The sequence below is a fragment of the Spermophilus citellus genome (assembly GCF_964194105.1).
Source record: "Spermophilus citellus genome assembly, chromosome: 18".
NCBI classification, from domain to species: domain Eukaryota; kingdom Metazoa; phylum Chordata; class Mammalia; order Rodentia; family Sciuridae; genus Spermophilus; species Spermophilus citellus.
This window is the reverse complement of record NC_138200.1, coordinates 38,694,458-38,716,449: the sequence shown is the minus strand read 5'-3', so window position 1 is coordinate 38,716,449 and position 21,992 is coordinate 38,694,458. Positions and strand designations below refer to the sequence as shown.

General features: G+C 39.6%; 1 protein-coding gene and 1 pseudogene across 2 annotated transcripts; one reads left to right on the top strand and one right to left on the bottom strand.

The window, feature by feature from the left end:
• Positions 1–4,433: 4,433 nt before the first annotated feature.
• LOC308637875 (sorting nexin-25-like) lies at positions 4,434–6,330 on the bottom strand (the record flags this gene model as incomplete). The annotated part of the gene is made up of 2 exons (XM_081274722.1): positions 4,434–4,439; positions 5,749–6,330. The coding sequence occupies 2 exons, from the start codon at positions 6,328–6,330 to the stop codon at positions 4,434–4,436; spliced, it is 588 nt and encodes a 195-aa protein (XP_081130848.1).
• Positions 6,331–6,346: 16 nt separating this feature from the next.
• On the top strand, positions 6,347–15,046 carry LOC308637874 (annotated as a pseudogene). The gene is made up of 2 exons: positions 6,347–7,350; positions 15,005–15,046. The product of its transcript is annotated as an uncharacterized misc_RNA (transcript).
• The last annotated feature ends 6,946 nt before the right edge of the window (positions 15,047–21,992 follow it).

Here is a 21,992-nt window from a genome sequence, read left to right as displayed (position 1 = left end):
GAAAATCATACCACTCACATGGACTGTGGAAGCAAGCAGGAGTTTCTATCCTCATATCAAATAAAGCAGACTTCAAACTAAAGTCAATCAAAAAGGCTAAAGAAGGACACTACATACTGCTCAAGGGAACCATACACCAACAAGACTTAATAATTATAAATATATATTCTCCAAACAATGGAGCATCTACATTCATCAAACAAACTCTTCTCAAGGTCAAGAGTCATATGAAACACAACATAATAATTTTGGGTGACTTTAACACACCTCTTTCATCACTAGATAGATCTTCCAAACAAAAGCTGAACAAAGAAACTATAGAACTGAATAATACAATCAATAACTTAGACTTAACTGACATATATAGAATATTTCATCCTTCAATGAGAGAATACACTTTCTTCTCAGCAGCACGTGATCCTTCTCTAAAATAAATCATATACTATGCCACAAAGCAACTCTTAGCAAATATAAATAAGTAGAGATACTACCCTGCATTCTATCAGATCATAATGGAATGAAATTAGAAATCAATAATAAAATAAGAAATAAAATCCACTCCAACACCTGGAGACTAAATAATATGCTACTGAATGAGCAATGGGTTACAGAAAACATTGAGGAGATTAAAAAAATTTTAGAAGTGAATGAGAACGCAGATATAATGTATTGAAATCTTTGGGACACTAAGAAAGCAGTTCTAAGATGAAAGTTCATTACACACACACACACACACACACACACACACACACACATACATATATTAATGCTCTATCTGACGAGCAAGTGGCAAAGATCTACAATTTTGTAGGCTTTATCTTCATGTTCTTATTTCATTTGCAGAAGCTCTTTAGTTTGGTGGCATCTGGCTTATTAATCTTTTATTTCTTACCCTTTAGGAGTATTATTAAGGCAGTCAGTTCCTGTGCTGCCCTGCTGAAGTGTTGGGCCTACAATTTTTTCTAGCAGTTGCAAAGCTTCTGGTCTAATGCCTAGGCCTTTTCTGATCCACTTTTATTTGGCTTTTGTGCAGGGTGAGAGAAAGGGGTCATATTTCATTCTTCTACATGTTGATTTCCAGTTTTCTGCAATATCATTTCCTAAAAAGGCCTTCTTTTCTCCAAAGTATGTTTCTAGCACTTTTGTCTAATATCAGATAACTGTATTTATGTGGGTTTGTCTCTGTGTCTTCTGCTCTGTTCCTTTGGTCTTTATGTCTGTTTTGGTCCCAGTGCCATGCTGTTTTTGTTACTATAACTCTGCAGTATACTTTGAGGTCCAGTGTTGTGATGACTCCAGCCTTGTTTTCCTAGCTAAGGATTGTTTTGGCTATTCTGAGTTCTTTATGCTTTCCAGATGAATTCCAGCACTACTTCTAGTTCAGTGAAGAATGTCATTAATGTTTTGATAGAGATTGCTTTGAATCTGTACAGCACTTTTTGTGGTATGAACATTCTGACAATATTAATTCTGCCTGTCTGAAAACAAGGGAGGTCTGTCCATCCTCAAAGGTCTTCTTCAATTTCTTTCTTTGGTTTTCATTGTAAATGTCATTGACCTCTTTTGTTAGATTGATTCCCAAGCATTTTACTTTTTTGAGGTTACTGTGAATGAGATAGTTTTCCTAATTTCTTTGTCACAGATTCATTATTGGAGTATAGAAAAGCAATTGACCTATGAATGTTGATCTTTCCTGCTACTTTGATAAATTCATTTATCAGCTCTTCAAGTCTTCTGATGGAGGTTTCTTGGGTCTTCTAAATATAGCATCATATCATCAGTGAACAGAGGTAATTTGAGCTATTATTTTTCCCTATTTATATCCCTTTAATTTTCTTCTCTTGCCTAAATTTTCTAGCTAGAGTTTCAAGGACTGTGTTGAATAGGGCATCCTTATCTTGTTCCTGTTTTTAGAGGAAATGCTTTCAGTTTTTCTTCATTCAGTATATTTGTGGCCTTGGGTTTGTCATATATATGGCCTTTACACTGATGAGGTAAGTTCCTTCTATCTCTAGTTTTTCTAGTGTTTAGACATGAAATAATGTTGTACTTTGTCATTTTTTTTTTGGTATCTACTAAGATTATTATATGGTTCTTATGTGGTGAATTACATATCTTGACTTCTGAATGTTGAACTAACCTTACATCCCTGAGATAAAACCCGCTAGATCATGGTGCCCCATATTTTTAATGTGATTTTGTACGTGATTTTCCAATATTTTATTGAGAACTTTTACATTTATATTCATCAAGTATATTGGCTTGAAATTTTTATACCTCTATGTGTCCTTGTCTGTTTTTGGTACTGGGGTGATACTAATTTTGTAGAATGAGTTTGACAGTGTTCTCTCCTTTTCTATTTCATGGAATAATTTGAGGATTGGTGTTAGTTCTTCTTTAAAAGTGTGTTAGAATTCTGCTGAGGATCTGCCTGGTCCTAGGCTTTCTTATGTTGGAAGATTTTTTTATAGCTGCTTCAATTTCATTAGTTGATATTGATCTGTTTAAGTTTTCAATAAACTCATACTTCAATTTGAATAGGTCATATGTCTCTATGAATTTGTCAATATCTTCAATATTTTCTAGTTTATTATAATATAAATTTTCAATATAGTTTCTGATGATCTCCTGGGCTTCAGTACTCTCTGTGGTAATTTTTCCTTTTTCATTTCTGATTTTGTTAATTTGAGTGCTTCCTCTTTCTTTTGGTTAGTTTGGCCAAGAATTTATTAATTTTGTTTAGCCTTTAAAAAAATCAGCTCTTCATTTCATAGATCTTTTGTATTGCTCTTTTTTTTTTCAATTCTCAATTTCATTGCTTTTGACTCTGATTTTAATTTTTTCCCAGCTTCTACTGATTTGGGTGTTTTTTCCTTCTATTTATGGGGCCTTGTGATGCAGTGTTAGATTATTAATTTCATATCATTCTATGAAAAGGTAAAATGCCCACAATAACAAGCACAGTATTGAAAGAGAAGAACAAAATCTGAATTGACACTACCCATCTTCAAGACTTAGCATAAAGTTATGGTAATTAAGACAGTGTGGTATTGAGAGAGAGAGAGAGAGAGAGAGAGAGAGAGAGAGAGAGAGAGAGAAGGAATCAACGGAACAGAATAGATAACCCAGAAACAACCCACAGGAATATGTATAGTCAATTAATTTTTGACCAAGGAACAAAGGCAAGTCAATGGATAAAGAAAAGTCTTTTCAATAGATGGAGCTGAAACAATGAGGAAAAAAAAAACAGCTACAAACAGGCCTTATGCTTGCCACAAAAATCAGTCAAAAATAGATTATGTACCTAAATGTAAATGCAAAATTATGAAGCTCCTAGAAGATAACAGAAGAGAAAATCCAGATGACTTTGGGTTGGCATTGATGTTTTAGATCAAAATAATGAGTTGGACTTAAAATTAAAAAGTCCCTGCAGAAGACACTGTCAAGAAAATGAAAAGATAAATCATAGTAATGGATAAAATATTTGCAAAGCATATGTCTGCTATAGGACTGGTATCCAAAATATGACAATCTATCTCTGAAAACTCACAATAACAAAAAAACCCAATTTAAATGGGTGAAAGAGCTGAACAGTTACCTCACTAAAGAAGATGTGCAGATGGAAAATAAACATACAAAGAAAGTCTTAACATCACATTTAAGTGTGGAATTGCAAACTAAACCAGCAATGAGTTATATTACTGTGCACCTGTTACAATGGCTAAAATCCAGAATACTGATAGTACCAAATGCTGGCAAGGATATAGAGCGACAGGACTCTCTTAATTCCTGGTGGGAATGCAAAGTGATGCAACCACTTTGGAAGACAGTTAGGCAGTTTCTTAATAAATAAACATAGTCCTGCCATATAATCAGCAACTGCCATTAGTATTTATCCAAACAAATTGAAAATTCATGTTCACATAAAAACCTGTTTACATATGTTTACATAGCTTTATTCATAATTGACCAAACATGGCAGCAACTAAGATATCCTTCAAGGAAATGAATAAACAAATGATAGCAAGCCCATACAATACTATTTTATCATGCAAAAGAAAAAAAGAAAAGAATGAAGGAATAAATGAGTTAGCAAGCTATGACAAGACATGTAGAATAAGTGAAGGAAGTCAGCCTGTAAAGGTTAAATACTACATGATTCCATCTCTGGAACATTCTGGAAATGGCATAACTACAGTAAAAATATCAATGTTTTTGCCAGGGGCTTGGGTTGTGGAGGGCAAGAGAGGGAAGAAGGGATTGAATAGGTGGAATTTGGGATTTTTAGGGCAGTGAAACTGTTCTGCATGATTTTATATTGGTGCATACATGCTGTTTTATGTTTATCAGAATCCATAAAGTATATAGTACCCAAAGTGAACCCTAATACAAACTATCGAATTAGTTAAAAGGAATGCATCAGTATTGGCTCCTCAATTCTAAAAAACAAAATCACAATACATGAGATGTTTGCAATAAGGAAAACGGTGTGTGGACGTGGAATGGGAAAGAGGGGCCGATGGGAAGCCCAAGTACTTTCTCCTCAATTTCTCTGTACATGTAAAACTGCTCTAAAAAAGAGGTCTATTCATTTTTAAGTGTTTTTATTAGTGAATTCTAGTTATACATAATAGTGGGGTTCATTTTGATATGACCATACATGTATGGGATATAGTTTAATTCATTTTGGTCTGTTCATTTTTAAAAGTTATATAAAAATAACTAAAATTTTAAAAAAGATACCAAGGTGGTTTCATTGAACACTCTTTTAAAACTGTTAAACATTATCCAAATACATTATCCAAATGATGATAGAATATGAGGAAAAGGCAAATCTTACTTCTTTGAAAAATGACCAAAATGAAATAAAAATAATGCTCCATCTTACTTATAAATGAAGATTCAAACATTCGCTACAACATCAGCATAGAGAATACAATCATGTATTAAAAGAAAAAAAAAATCTTTACAGGCTGTAGCTTTCATTTTGAAAGCTTCAGAAAGTACCAATAGTTTGGGATCCTATTAAGAATTCCATGTCAAATCTATTCAGGAAGTAAGTGCTTGGAAATTCACCATACCCAACATTGTATTAAAAATTCTTGAAATCCTACAGTAAAGAAACGTGTTATGGGTTTTAAACCAGTTCCTCATAGTTGGCGAGAGAACACTGCAACTTTTGTGAGTCACCCATTAACATCCCATAAAAGGATACAGGACTCAAAGCAGCCAGGCTTCCATTCTTCAAGTTGCTTAAACAGTAAATAGACAGAGGGTCCCAAGATGCCCTGTCCCCATCCTGGCATCCAGGGAGTATGTTACTCACAGGGTGAAGGGGAATTGAGGTTACAGATGGAGGTAAGGTTGCTGATGTGTTGGCATTCACATAAGAATCATCCTGAATCATCCAACGGGGTTCAAAGTAATCATGGGTCTTCAAAATGGAAGAGGAGGCAGGAAAGAAAATTAGAGAAAGAGAGATGAAATGGGAACAGGTCAGGATGATGTGATATGACAATGACCATCCACCCTTGTTTGTTTGCAGATTCAAGAAGGGGTCCTAGGCAGACTCTAGAAGAGGGAGGAGACAAGAAATGAGACCATCCCCGGGGGGCCTCCAAAAATGAGTGCATCCCTTTTGGCACCTCGATTTTAGCCAAGTGGTTTAAACAGAGAGGGGGAGATGTTGAGAGCCACAGCCAAAGGGGCCCCAGCAAACTTCCAGCTGCCTGCTGATGATTGGCTCACAGCGGCCCCAGCAACATCTAGCTGATTGGCTCCTCTGCGGTGATGTTCATTGATCTGTTCTCTGTACTCCAACTGGGCAAGCAGCATTTGGTTAATGTAATCTGGATTACTCAATAACTCCACTATTGGCTTCAAGACTTTCGTCGTGAGAATTTCTGCGAGCATTATACGTAAGCTGAGAGACTGGACATCCTTTGATGGGAGTAGACAGAACACCAGAACCCGAGAACATGTTTGTAAAAATCTTACTTCTTCATCTGAGTTCCTTAAGCATGCATGCAACACAAAAGGCCTTGGCTGTTCTTCATGTCTGGTATTAGCAGCTTTCAGGTCACAGAAATGAGTGAGTAAAGTTCTTACAACATCATTGCAGACAACTTTAACCACATCCACGTGACTCAATCTGTGTCGCAGCTGTCTGGCAATTTCCCAAAAGTCTTCCAAAAGCAGATTGTAAAGCTGCCCCTCATCTCTGCTGAGATTTCCATACCAGGAGAGAATGTAATCTCTGTAACTGTAGTCAAACACTTCTTTCAGAGCTTTATCCATATTATGAGAAATTACTACTCTTCTAGGTCTCATTTGAGTTTCCACACACACAACTCCGCAGCGGGCAGCCGGGGGCAGCGGCCATCCTGCCCCGGGCTGCGCGGGCGGGCAGCAGCCAGAGTTGCTGGAGAACGCCCAGGCGGCGGCGGCGGCGGCGGCGGCGGCGCCCAGGGGTCCCGGCGGCGGTTGCTGGCGGGTGCCGGTGGCCGTGGCCGCATTCGCCGCCGTGGCTCTCTCCTTCTTGGGGCCCGGCTGCTGGGAGGCGGCGGGAGGCGCGGGGCCGTGCACCGTCCTGCTCCGGCTCAGCCTGTACCTGAGCTGCGCGGCGGCCGGCCGCCTTCCTGCTGGGGACCCTCTTCGCCGTCGTTGGCTGGAGCCTTCGCGCCTCGCCGCCCGACTTCGTCGGCGCCTGGAGCCGGCTGGCCGCTGCCCCCGGCTGCCCGCTGCGGAGTTGTGTGTGTGGAAACTCAAATGAGACCTAGAAGAGTAGTAATTTCTCATAATATGGATAAAGCTCTGAAAGAAGTGTTTGACTACAGTTACAGAGATTACATTCTCTCCTGGTATGGAAATCTCAGCAGAGATGAGGGGCAGCTTTACAATCTGCTTTTGGAAGACTTTTGGGAAATTGCCAGACAGCTGCGACACAGATTGAGTCACGTGGATGTGGTTAAAGTTGTCTGCAATGATGTTGTAAGAACTTTACTCACTCATTTCTGTGACCTGAAAGCTGCTAATACCAGACATGAAGAACAGCCAAGGCCTTTTGTGTTGCATGCATGCTTAAGGAACTCAGATGAAGAAGTAAGATTTTTACAAACATGTTCTCGGGTTCTGGTGTTCTGTCTACTCCCATCAAAGGATGTCCAGTCTCTCAGCTTACGTATAATGCTCGCAGAAATTCTCACGACGAAAGTCTTGAAGCCAATAGTGGAGTTATTGAGTAATCCAGATTACATTAACCAAATGCTGCTTGCCCAGTTGGAGTACAGAGAACAGATCAATGAACATCACCGCAGAGGAGCCAATCAGCTAGATGTTGCTGGGGCCGCTGTGAGCCAATCATCAGCAGGCAGCTGGAAGTTTGCTGGGGCCCCTTTGGCTGTGGCTCTCAACAGGACCTGTGTTGACCAGCAGCACAGGAAGGTGACACATTTGTGTTGTTCTGAGTTTGTGGAAACTTTTAGAACTGTTATAGAAAACAAATACAGAGACTGTTTCGACACCACCTTTAAAAACCTTATGATTTATTTTTGTGCTTTTACAATTAATCCTATGAAACACAAAGGGAAAGCAAATTAGAATTAGTCTCAAGTCAAAATTTTAGAACACGTTTAGAGTGTGCTTGTAAAGACCTTCATCACGGCTGTGGTATAGAGGAAGGAAGTAGTATTTGCAGATTTAATGTGTAATAAAGTTCACTCACATGTGTGAAAACCCAAAAAACCCATTATAGAATTCCAAACAGGGAAATGTCATTCTCTTAATTTCGTTCTCATTATGCTCAGTCCCCCTGCCACTCCCTACTCCAACATCACAAGGAACCCACCATTCTTGGTGCCTTGTGTGTATTCCAGACTTATCTTATGAAATTCAAGGCAAAAGGGAGACTCATAATTTATACAAAAGATCACACATATCATGTTACATTGTTTTCTTTTATACCTTCTCTCTCTCTCTCTCTCTCACTCACACACACACACACACACACACACACACACACACATATATTGGGATTGAAACCAGTGCTTAACCACTGAGACACACCCCCGACTCTTTTAATATTTTATTTATAAAAAGGATCTCGCTAAGTTGCTGAGGCTTTTTGCTTTTTAATTGAACCATTATTCTTTTTAAAATTTTGTTTTTTTCTAGATAGACATGACAGTAGAATATATTTTGATATATTTTACATATATAGAATAAGTATAACTTTTTCCAATTAGGAGCCCACTATTGTGGTTATGTATTATGTGGAGTTACATTGGTCGTGTATTCACATATAAGGATAGGAAAGTTATATCTGATTCATTCTATAGTCTTTTCTATTTCCATCCCCTCCGTCCCTTCATCCCACCTTGTATAGTCCAGTGAATTTACAATCTTCCCCTCCCTTGTTGTAGCTTAGCATCCACATATCAGATGAGATCCGGTGTGTTCAGGGTTGTATGGCCGTAGATGCATCCATATATCAGAGAGAACATTCTGTCTTTGATTTGTGGGGGGGGGGGACTGGCTTGTTTTGCTTAGCATGGTATTCTCCAGTTCCATTCATTTATCAGCAAATGCAATGATTTCATTCTTCTTTGCAGCTGAGTAATATTTCATTGTGTATATGTACCACATTTTCTTTATCCAACTGTTGCTACTCCAAAAGGATAGATATATTCTGAACTTTCTGAAACTTCTACAATTTTAAGGAAAGAATTCTAAAAAAAAAAATCAGGACAAAATGACTTGTGTAATAGAAAGTGTATCAGACTAGACAGCCATCATCATTTTCCAGCTTATCCCAACCAAAATCTTTCTATGTGAGCCTGAAAAAATTATGTAATTACTCTGGTCCTTTATCTTATTTGTCCTGCTACATTTGCAAGAATATTTAGTACCCCAAATCTGTCTCAGATTTGCCCCTCCTGTTTCTCCCTGGTACTGGTGCATTGGATTTACTCTGTTGATTGCAATTAAAATCAACTTTCTCTAGCTTGAATTCACTTCTGGGAACAGTAGTGGTTAATACACTGGAAGAATGTCGATCCAAAATCTTTGCATTTTGAATACTAAGTTTTATGATGCCACCTTGCATAGAGGCTTATAAAATGGTAGAAAGGATGAATGGTGAGAAGGAGGATTCACCTTTCCACACACTCAAGTCTAATTGCTTATGCAAAACCTAAGTTGACTTGGTTGACACTCAGCAAGCAGGTCTTTGCTACAGTTCTAGATTTGGAAATCATCAGAGTTTAGTGGTGGTCAGCCCAGGGGCACAGATGACATACCCACAGAGACGGGTACCCAGAGGAGAAAACCAGGCAAACGATTGATGGATGTCTTACATGCCATCCCTTCTCTCTCCCTCAAAAACCCACCAAAACTAAAGACAGAGACAGGGAGTGTAGTTTCCATGCAGTTGGTTTATTTTGGGAAATGGTCTCAAAACAGGAATGAGGTCCTGCCAGAGCAGAAGGAAAAGAGGAAAAATCTTAAAAGTGTTCTTCAAGCTGATCTCTAGGTTGGGCAATGGGAGCTGTGTTCCTTGGAGACATTCTGAGGAGCCCTGAGAAATGAATCCCAATCAGCTTTAGCCCCAGTGAGCAAAGGTTGCTCATGGGCATTAACTCCCTCAGACTTGTAGGCACCCTGCACAGAGATGACAAGAAGCCCTGGACTTCTTTTTTGTTTGTTCCTTCCTTGGTTTCATGAAATACACTCCTATTTTAAACATCTATGTTATAGACACTAGGAAATGTTTAAAGATAAGAGATTCATTCTTTGCCATTCAATAGGGATGAGCCAACACAGGGATGGAGAAATGGAGAGGGTGTGGAAGAGGTGAAGAACGACACAGGTGGCCACAGATCCAACCTTTGTACCTACATGAGCCCTAATTTTCCACCCTTAATTACTTCTCACTCTTCCTATTGAGGAAGATGAAGATGAGTGTCAAAGTGGTTCAGCAACATCCCTGTCTATTGCCTGATAGTGATGAACAAGTCCTTCCTTCTCTGATGGAGGCTGCCTCCACATCTGTCATTGTTCCCCTTCACACATCAAAATCTGCCAAGGCCTGCTGAGGGTTCCTGGGATGCTTCAGTTCTAGCACAAGTCTCTCAGGGGTGCTTGCAGTAATTTTAGGGAGCCCAGGCCCCTGTGAAATGGGAAATATGTCAGACAGTAGTACCCATTTACCACCTGGCACCTCAATGGAAGTGTTTGTGAATTCCAGGAGCTCAGAGGTTGCTCCATCTCCCTCCAGAAACTCCAGAAATAGGCCAGAGTTCCTTTGGCAGCAGGAAGGGCTGCCAGAGTCAAGAAGCCAAAGAATGGCTTATACTAGAATGTACATGTCCTCAAGATCTATTTATTTATTTTTCTGAAATTCAAATTTAATTGGGCATCTTGTCTTTATATGGCAGACTTACAACTGAATAATAGCTTTCCCCAAAAAATATCACCACCAATGGGGAAATAGAGGAGTGATAGTGTGGTTTTGGTTGCAGGAGGAAAAAAAAAAGTGAGTACTCTACCATTTTGGATATGAGGGGAACCATGTTTTTTTTTTTTCTTTTCCAGGTGGATGTGATTCTCTTTGGACAGTACAGGCCACATGACTTGATGACACCCAGAAATAGTGGGTACCATGTATTCTGGAGACAGCTATTCCCTGATGATATAAGTTCCTCGAACACATCCTACTCCTCATCAGCTTTATCTTTGTGATGGAGAAAAATTGTTTCTTATCAAGGATTAGGCTCAAAAGACCTTTCAACCACTTCACATTCATTAGGATGGATATTATCAAAAGGAATGAAGATAACAAGAGCTGTAAGGCCATGGAGATACTGGAAGATTGGAACTTCACTGCTGTAAGAGGGGCCCTTTTCATATAACAGGGTACACTTTAGGCTCTCAATAGACATCCTGATGATTTACCACTGGTGGTACATTTAAAACTTTATATATATATATATTTTCTTCCTGTTTTCTCTCTTCCTCTCTCCAATCTCAGGAAAACCAAGATTAACATTCTTTCAGTGCTAGATCAATTTGTCTTCGTTTCTGCTCAGTAAAGAAACTCTGGGCCTGGAAACAGGAAGCAATGGCTCTTTCAAGGATGAAAGTCGAACATTAATTAGACTTACTGAAAATGATACCTGGTTAACAGCCCTTATATCCCCCTTTTAAAGCTTTCTGTTTCTCTGATAGCTAGAATGGGAGCCTCCATGATGTAAGTCTTTGCCTTTCTCCTTGGCTGGCAAAGCAATAAAACTCCCCTCCTCCTTTTCTCAAAACATTGTCCTTGTTATTGGACTGGCACTAGGGCCAAGGAGCAAACTTTTAGTATCGGTGGTGGAAATGTGAAATGGTTGCAGCCAGTGGAGGGAAATATTTGTTGGTACCTTAAAAGTTAAAGACAGAATTACTATGTGATCCAGAAATTCTATTTCTGGGTGTATGTTCAAAAGAATTGAAAGGAGGAGTCCAAACATAGATTTGCGCACCAATGTTCAAAACAGTAATGACAACAGTCAGAAGGGGGAAAACGACCCAAAATATATTAACAAAATGGTGGATACAATATGTGGTGTACACAGAAAATGGAATTTTATTCAGCCTCTGACACATCTAAAACATGATGAACCTCGAAGATACTGGGGTAAGTGAAATAAACCAGACACAAAATGGCAGACATTGCATGGTTTCACTTATACGAGGCATCTACAATGGCTAAGCTCATAGAGACAGAAAGTAGAATGGAGGTTGTTAACAGGCTAGGGGAGGGGGACAATGAGTTAGTGTTTCATCAAGACAAGAGTTTCTTTTTGAGAAAAATAAAAAGGTTCTGGAGATGGATGGTGATGATAGCTGCACAGTATGAAGTCACTTAATGCCACTCAACCGTACACTTAAAATAGTTGAGGTGATACATTTTGTGACATGCATATTTTATATGAAAATTATTTAAAGTGAAGTTTTAGAAAATTATTTAAAACTAACATTGTCAACTGCCTAATGTTATTTCTGAAAGCCTGCAGAAGGTGTCTCATTAGAGACTTCTAGTGAAGTCGTTTTCCTTCAGTGTTAGACTAGACTGTTGGCCACATTGTGGGCAAAGCACACAGTGTGGCGAGGTCCCCATATTCAAAGGCATAAAGAGACCAAAACCCAAGGAGGCAATGGCAGAGTCCTGCCCTTCATCGCACGCAGGCAATAGACTCCAGGCAACAGACTTTGAGTAAATACTGTGCTGCATGTCTGCAGTGTTGAAACATTTTCTCCATCTCTTTTCCCCTTCTCCCAATGTATATGGTTAGATTTGCGCAAATAAAATGAATATTTGATGCAATTCAACTGGAAAAACTATTATTTATCTGCCTTTTACTATGCATCAGGCTATGGGTACTGTTGTTTTAATTTCTCTACTTGGAATGTTTCATTTACTTCATACAATAAACAAGTAGGTCAATTTGTAAATGCCGCACAGCCTTATAAAGACACATGGAATAATTTTGTGTCCATCCTTTAACTGTGAAAGATTTGACTGAGGACCCATTTTCTCTTGTAGTAATTGAACTTGGAGAGATAAAGGCAGTGATGGACAGAAAAGAGGTTCTGGTAGAGTTGAGCCTATAGACTCAGGACCATAACTGTTAACTGGGTTTGGATACTTGCACATAGGGTGTTATGGTTTGGATACGAGGTGATCCCCAGGCTTCTGTGTTAATGCATGAATATTTGGAGGTAAAGAGATTGGATGGTGAGAACTGTGACCTAATTAGTCCATCCTAGTTTGGATGGACTGACTGGGTTGAAACAGTAGGCAGGTGAAATGTGGTTGGAAGTGTTGGGTTCCTGGGGACATGTCCTAGAAGAGTGCTTCTCCTGTGGTCCTTTTCCCCATTCCCTCTCTCTCATCTTCCTCCCTGACATGAGAGGAGCAGTTTTCCTCTAATGAGCCCTTTCCCCATGATATGCTGCTTCAACTTGAGACCAGAGCCATGGCGTTGGCTGTTTATACACTAAGACCTGCAAAACCCTGAGTCCTCAATAGGCTTTTCCTCCACTATGTTGTTCTCGTTGGTCACAGAGATGCAAAAGCTGAGTAAAGCATAGGGGCTGTTGGGTGATAGAGGAGACTGAGAAGCAGAGATGAGTGACATCGTCCCGAGATAAAGAGGAAGCTGCCTCTATCACTGAGAATTCTTAAATTTCCATGAAAACTGTCTGCACTTGTGACCTCTGTGCTCTAAATTGTCCCTTTGTGTACATTCCTTCTTTCTTTGATGTAAGCCAGCTTGAGAGAGTTTCTGTTCTGCTCAGCCTGGAGTCGGGCACAAGCACAGGTCATTGGAACTTCAGTTGCATCCATAAATGTTTCATATGCATTATGAGGAGAAGGGGTTTTGTCTAATGGGAAAAACCAAGAGTCAGGATTTAGGAGATGCACTTTGGTTACAGTAATGCCATTAGCTGGCTGTGTGACCTGGGGCAAAATACCCTTTCTCAGCCTTGGTTTTCTGGTCTATAAAATGAGGGTAATACTGCTTGCCATGTCTATTTCATGGACGGAAGATATATATAAGTAATATGTTAAAGTGTTTTAGAAGATTATGAAGTGATGTGTAAATGCGAGTAATCATTATTACATTTGACCAAAATAAAAGCGTATTTATGTTATACCCTTTTTATACTAGTAATATTTCTAAAAGCTTGTCTGGCATTTCTGTTCCATTAAAAGTACTCAGAACTATTTTCACAACTGTTCTCCCTGGTCGAAGACCAGCAGGCCACATGTAGTTTTCTAATTTTTGCATCTTTATGCTTTATCTCTTCAACTAGATTTTCAAAGTTACAAAAGACAGGAACTCTGATTTTTTATATTTTCTTCTTCTTTGGACCAAGCATATTCTTATAAATTTTTGAAAATATGTGTTGAGGGCATATAGGACAGAAAGGAAAGTTGGATGGCTAGTGTTCTAGGCTATTCTTCTGTGGTCATGTAAGAGAAATTTAAGATCTCTGTGACTACGGCTCTCCTAGGAAAACAATAGGAAAAAAAACTGTGGATATTCATACATATTGTGTGCAGTGCCTATGGATTTCAAGGATGCTTTTTTTTTTGCGGGAGCAATACAAATAACATCACTGTTACTGATTCTTCCAGTTTGGTGAAGCTGTTTTAAAATTCAATGTTCCTGTGTTTGCTAGCATGAATATATTTAGGATACCTGCTCAATTGAAAAAAATTCCAGTCTTTCTGGGTAGGAGATGTTCGTCACTTGGTCAAGATTTCAATATTTGGAAAGTTAAGCATTTATTGTTCTATTGGTCAAACAAATAGAAATTGAATTGCAAAATGATCACAAAATTCCCAGCTGTCCTTTGATAAAAATAGATAACGTGTCCAGGCATGCACTTTCGAGGTATTTAAGCTGTGATCAATTTTATTTATTAGAAACAGCTAATATTTTTCAGAGGGGAAGGGGATGATTCCTACTGACAGTTTTTACCTTCTTGGATTCTGGAATCAAATTGTACTTATTGGCGACTTTACTCTATGTCCCTATAACACCTGTCAAGAATAATGCTGAACCTCCGAAGTCCATATTCTGGAACAGGGGGCCGCAGACTACCCATGGCTCAAATCTGCCTATCACCTGATTTTGCAAATAAAGTTTTATTGGAATGCAACCATACCATTGTGGCCGCTTTTGACTACATCAGCAAAGCTGAAAAGTTACAACAGAGAACGCCTAACCCCCAAAGCCTAAAATATTTGCTCTCTTGTCCTTTACAGAAAATGCTTGCAAATCCCCATAAGAAGCAGCCTGTAAAGTTGAATATTTGTTTTGCATGTAAGGATGAGGGTGCGTCCTCACATGCAAAGCTTATAAGGTCTAGTAGAACTTCTATATATATTTATTTTTATTTTGTCAGTTTTGACTTTTGACCACTCCTAACTAAGCCTTCTTTTCCACATCTCTAGAGTGAAGAAGCAAATAACATCCATGTCATTGAGTTCGTGTGAAGACGAAAAGTGACGGTAAGTGGTGACATATTTTGTACAGCTTGAACCCGAACTCCTAACCACTATCCTGTATCCACTGAGTAAAAGAAAAAGAAAACATAGAGGAGGGAGAGGAAGATGAGGACTGGGAGAGGGTGAGGATACGGTCATCTCCTGCAGCTCCAGGGAAGCCAGCTAAACCCAGCCCTATTCTCCTAGCAGGGGCTTCCCTCCCCCGCCCAGAGCCACACCACCACCAAAAGGCCAGAGACTCTGTTTGCTAGTTACTCACTTGACCCAGAGAAGCAAGCTCCCCTCTAATTTCAATCTCTGCTTTCTATCGCTAAGATAAACCAGTAATGATTTGCCAATGAGATGCAATTACACCACCTGCAGAGGTCAATACTCCATCAGTGGTCCCGTTCTGAGCACGGCTTTGATCAGTTGGTCAAAAATTTCCTTTCTTTCGATGCTTTGTTAAACCATGATCGATTGAGAGGTTTAAGGGGTTAAGATTGGATGCGATTTTGTTTTTGATTTAACTTTCGAACAGCCCTTCAAACTGGGGCCATGTGTGTCCGAGTCTCCCTGGAGAAGTTTCCAGCCACCCAGAGACCAGACAGTTAGGACTTCTTCATATTCCTATGGCCACCTCCCTTCTTCTTTTCCAAATAAAGGTCAGATGCTGGAGAACAGCAAATAATGTAGACTCTTCTGACTGTTTTCAGGGACAATAAGGAAGTCCACAGCAAAACAGAATATGTTTTTTTCATTAAATATTTTTAGATCTTTCTCAGTCTTTCCCCAGGGCTTGGTCTCCTTTTCTCTATTTTTCTCCACCCCCCACCCCCCATCTCAGACTTTCTCCTCTAAATTAGAACAGCTTGTTCTTCCTCATTTTAGAAATCTCACTCAAAGTAATGAAGCCCTTGTAGATAACCAAAGAAGACTATTGACTGTTTCTTAAACACTCTCCTTGGGAGCCTGATCACCACATGAGGATCTGATGCTGATTTACAGGACTAGAGCAATATTAGGCAGAGAATAAGTCTAAATGAAAAATCCAACCTTCATCTGAAACGTTGACAGTTCATTAGATCTTGGTGTTCATCTGGGTCATAATCAAAGTAGAATGCCTGATTTTTTTTTTTTTTTGAGGGGTAGAGCGGTGGGGGTCTTTTACCTTTCTTGCTATAATTAAATTTATCTGAAACTTTAAGCTTAGGTCAAAGGTAGAATTTTCATCTTGGTTTTGATATGGAGTCACATTTACTTAAGATTTACAATAGAGGCTTGTGACTGGTGGCAAGGTTAGGATTTCATTACTTTGTGTTTAAAATTTAAATCTTTAATCTTCCTGGATTTTACTTTTATAATATGACAAAATGCTTCAAATTTAACAAATACATAGTTATTTTTTTCCCCAGAAATTCTTCTTATAGGAATCTGTAATCTGAAATAATAGCCCATGGACTTTTTATAAGATATTTACCACATTTTTTTTGCGGCGGGGGGGCGGGGGGTGTCCAGGCTAATCAGGACAAAACCAAAACAAGTGGCTGTCCATCGATAAGAGAAAGATTGAAAAAAGTTTGTATAATTCCATTATGGAATATTTAATGTTTCCTAAAAGGGATAAATTAAACTTCAATTTGCTGACCAACAAACTCTAGATAGGGCAAAGGGGAGGTAGGGGATGGGTGGGGGCATGGGGATAGGAAAACAGTGGAATGAGACGGACATCATTACTCTAAGTACATGTATGAAGACACAAATGGTGTGACTATGTTGTGTACAAGAGATATGAAAAATTGTGCTATATATGTGTAAATTGGAATGAAATGCATTCTTCTGTCATCCATAACAAATTAGAATAAATTTTAAAAAATCTAAAAAAACCACTGTATTATCATGAGAAAGGCACCAAATGAGAATAACAATCCTAAATCACTCATATTGTTTATGTATTTTTAATGTAGAGAGACTTCAGTAAGAAAAAAAACAAAATATGATTACATATGACAAATTTTTTTTTTTTAAGAATAAAACAAGTAAATGAGTAGAAGTATTTCCGTCCTCATAAAACTTAGCACCAAGTTCTTCAGGAGCCACACATGCAAACAGAGGTATCCTGTGTGGTGTCCTTTGTACCATCAGCCTCTGGGAGAACTGGGATAATCCAGGGAGGAAGCAGGGTCTGTGTCAGACTTGGTGGCAGGAGAATCCTCGAGCTATTTGTTCTGGATTATGGTGATTTGACTTGGTTTTCCTGAGATGGTGTCCCACCTGCACTCACTTCCCTGATGGCTCACCCATCATTTTGCCCTCAGAGGGTTCAGATGTCTCCAATCATATAGTTTTATAGCAAAATTTTAACCTATCTCCTATTAATTTGAATTAATTGTATACATTTTGTGGATTAAAAAAGAATTAGATTTGTAGACTGTAGGATCCAGGTTTGAGTTAAGCCTCCCAAAATCATCTTTGTAACCTCAAATAAATGCCTACTAGTTTAAGATTCCTCTGTCAACAAGTGGGGACAGGACCGTCTCTTGAGTATATCTCTCTCAGGAGAGTAGGCGGTATTTTGGAGTTGGGTGATAAAAATACTTCATATTATCTGCAAGTTCAAAATGCTATAAATGATCTCACTTCTATTTGATTATCTTCTTTTTGGGAAAGAAATAATTTACATTCTTCTTTTGTGAGGTTCTGGCAGGAAATCACGTTTTCCTTTTGGTCTTTTTGCCTCTGGTGTGTGAGTAGCCAGGGGCAGACAGAGTTCAGGATGGCTGGTGTCAGGGAACACTCCACAGACCCAGAGAAAAGAATTTTCAGGCTTCTGCCTAGTGGGTGAGAAGTCAGTATTCCCAGGGTCTCCTCTATTATGACAGTCAACTAGCCTTTGACAAAACCAGCCACTAACTCATCAGTTCTGGTCAATAACAGGAAAATAATCTATTTTTGTATCACTTTCTGTTCTTCACGTGGATGTCAATCTGGTATTTTCTCTTTTTTCCCATTTTTGGTTATAAAATCACCCCCTCTTTATAGAGTCATTGCATTAATAAAACATGAAGGGAATGCCCTTCATGTTTTGGTGGGCAGCATCAAGAGCACAAACCTGTCACCACGACGATATGAGGTGTCTCCCAAACGCTCTAATGTTAGACAATGCAAGAAAGTTTAGAGGTGAAATGATTGGGTTATGAGATCGTTAATCTAATCAGTACAGAACTGCGGATAGGGATTGATGGGGTGGTCACTGTAAGTAGGTAAGTTGTGGCTAGAGAAGGTGGGTCATGGGGGTGTGCCTTTGGGGTATATGTTTTGTCTTTGGTAAGCAGAAAGTTCTCTCTCCCTCTCCCTCTCCCCCTCCCCCTCCCTCTTCCTCTCCCTCTCCCTCCTGGTGTCATGTCCTAAGCTGCTTTCTCCCTCAATTCCCTTCAGTCATAATGTTCTGCCTCATCTTGGGCCCAGAGCAATGGAGCTGCCCATCTATGGACTGAGACCTCAGAATCCATGAGTCCCAAGTAAACTTTTCCTCCTTTAAAATTGTTTTTGTCAGATCTTTCGGTCACGGCAGTGAAAAAGCTGACTAAAACAATGCCCATTATTAGAACATATTAACAACCAACATTAATCTTATTGTCTGCAGGTAACTGATCAGTGTACATATATTCTCTGGCGTAAGGATACCCAACTTGCCCAAGGTCATATTGCCAGTGAGCAATGGAATCAGGACCTTGCTCGTTATTATTTAATGAGCAACCCAAATTATTCTAACATAAAGTTAAAGGGCTAATTACCTTGACCAAATTAAAGAGCATATCACGTGGACCCAAGGGACAGCAAGTCACTCCAGTGTCTCTCCTCCTGTAATACAGAGAGACTTCTTTTATCTGGGGTTTCCCAGAGAAGCTTACAGGTAGTCTAGCTGTCAGCCAAACTACTCACTGATGAAACTCTTCTGAAGACATTTCAAAGGAATTAAACACATGCTTTTGGAGAAGCTGCTCTATCTAGCCACTGTCACATTCTGGTACTAGCAATGTCACCACCTCCTCCCTCCCTGCCCCAGCTCTAGGGACTCCTGCTTAGCTCTCATAAGAGGCAATGTTTAAATGTGCCTTTTTGTTCTCTTTTGGGTGCATAAGCTATTAATTAATTTTAGTTGTAAAGAAATGGGAGTTGCCCTGTGTCCTTTGTTCTTGTGATTGGGTGTTCTTTTGTCAGAGAACACGGAGGCCCATTGTTCTAACTCCTCTCTTGTTCACATTGTATTTTTCATGACAGAGCATATTTATTGTCTTCCATCCAGATTTGGGGATCTGTTTGTGGTGTTTTTTTTTTTTTTTTCATTTTTGGCAGTGGCCCTTCTGTGGGGTTGCAAATGGCTCAGTCAGTGGTGTACTTGAACAAGGCTGCTAAAAATGACCAGACCTGTCTCCCTCCTTGTGTATTTCAGGAGGCTTTTCCAGTGCAGGTGCTGATCAAGGACAGTGGAGAGTGCTCAGTGCCAGGAGACTAATTTTATCCCCATGGAAAAAAAAAGAGCCAGGGGATGGATCCCTGGTGTTTACCTATCACAGAGAATGTGGCATGCATGCATCTATCTTCCATTCAGTCTCCCTTCACAAGTGGTGAGCCCCACTCTTGTAGACTGCAAGTATCATCAGTGACAGCTTTTCAGGGAGCCTTAACAGCTTGTCAGGAAACTAATCAATGTGGCTTTTTACAAAGGAATCTACTTGATCAATATCACCCAGCAAGCCCAGACCTAACAAACAGATTGCATAAGAGTTTTCAAAATCAATAGACGTTCCATGGAACATAAATTATTGGGGATACTTAATGTATCATAAATGCTTCATGCTGATAGCTCTTTCTCTGGTAGCTATAGTAATATGTTAAAGGTGATAAGAGAGACAGTACTTAGGCTGCCAGACAGTCTCTAAAACACATTCTCAAAATGGGGCACATATGTACAATTAGCTTAGAAGCTGTAACTCTGGTTTTAAAGGAAAATTTGTTTGAATATGCTATTTTAATTTTTTTCCCATGCTGTAGATTGTAAACTTTGTTGACATATAGGTTTATTTTGGTGTCTCTGAGTGATGGGCATGTGCATGTAGTAGGCATAACAACAAATTCTTGCTGAGTTGATCATCAGTCCCTACATTCCTCCTGGGACTCATGCTAAGAGGTCATCCTGGTCATCTCACCCTCTGACTTTTTCCCTAGGGTTCTTGGAGGAACTGCGATTCTAAATGCTTTACAATTTCCTGGCAAACAGTCTGAAAGTATAGACATTAGAAGATGCTGAAATCCCTAGAAATTAAACTTAAGGTATGCCTATACCAGAGGAAACACATCAGAACTTTACCCATTTGTTTTTCTTCCCAGTGTTTATGTCATTGAGAATTGTCTTGCCTCATAATGAATTGCTGCACAACTGAATGTTTGTGAATCAGCAATTGGGCTGGGCCCAGGGTGGGATTTTCTGCAGCTCTTGCCTGGGGTCAGTCATGTGTCTCCTGTGATTTGGTCCTTCAGCTGTACTGAAGTCCAAGTTGATCTCACCCCATATCAGGGAATTGGTCCTGTTGGCCTCTGAGCCTTTCTCTTCATATGTCCTTTCTTCTTCAGAGAGGTTATCCTGGGATTCCTCATCTCATGGTACTTTATTCCAAGAGGATAAAAATGAAAGTTGCAAGGACTTTTGAGGCCTAGTCTTAAGAGTCACACAATATCAATACCTTTACATTCTGTTGGTCATAGTAAGACATAGGGCCAGTCCAGAGTTGAAGGGTAGGGGAATGGACTCCACTTCTTACTGAAGGAGTTGCAAAGTCATGTTTCAAAGGACCAGAAGACATGATGAAAACAATTACTACACAAAACACATCTACCACAATTTCCTTCTATTCTGTCCCCCATCACAAACCTAATTCAAGGAGCAATATTTTCTCTGCTCCAAAAGGGGCTTTAACAAAAGGGAATGGAAGAGTGGAAAGAAGAACAGAGTGAATCTTTTCCAGATATTTATGTTTCAGGATTAAGCGTTTGGGGTAAGGGAGAAACAAGGCATAGAAAAGAAGCTGGGATAAAACATTGTGAGATAGTCTCTACACAGAGTAGAAAAACTCCCTTGGGTCAGGGTTGGGGGTGAGGGTCAAGGAGGATGCAGAGGGGAGAATTCAGAGAACTAAGAGAAGGCTCTGAAACAGGCTTGCAGAGATGGTCATGCTCCAAAGTCGTGGAAGACGCAAAATAAATCCCACAATGTTGAGTATGTGTCAAGATATAGCCTGGGGACTACCCAACGTGAAAGCATCATAAGTCAAAGGGAAAATGGAGACCTATGTGCAGCAGCAGCCAAAGAGCAGAACAGGGATGATGTCCCAGAAGGTATCTGCATTGACAGAAAATGTAGAGGACTGGAGATCACCCTTTGCACTCTGCTTTCATGTGGCCAACACCTTGAAATACTCCTACTCAATCCCTATAATCTTCCCTGGGGGAGGTTGAAGAGCCAAGTTGTCTAAGACTACACACCCACCTCCATAATGGGACAGGGACTTGATATTGGCATATCTTAGGTAATTCCACAATCAGATCTCTTGAAGCCATGCCACTGAAGGGTCTTATCCAACGTGATGCCTGTGGGAATCTGGAAAACACACTAGGGAAATCACCTTTGGGAGGGAAATTCTTGGTCTCCTATGTACTGGGAATTCATGGGGGTATTTATTCTTTCCATTGAATTGAAGAAAAGGAAATGCTTCCAGAACCCAAGTACGAATTTCCTTCACAGACGTTGTTGAAACAGAGAGTGCTTATCTTGTTACCTCTGGACCAGCAGTTCAGTTCCTCGTATTTTTGTCCAGGTTCACATTCTCAGATTGAACAAATATTTGTTAAACATGTATTGTGGAGCAGGATGTAACAGTAACCAAAAATAGAC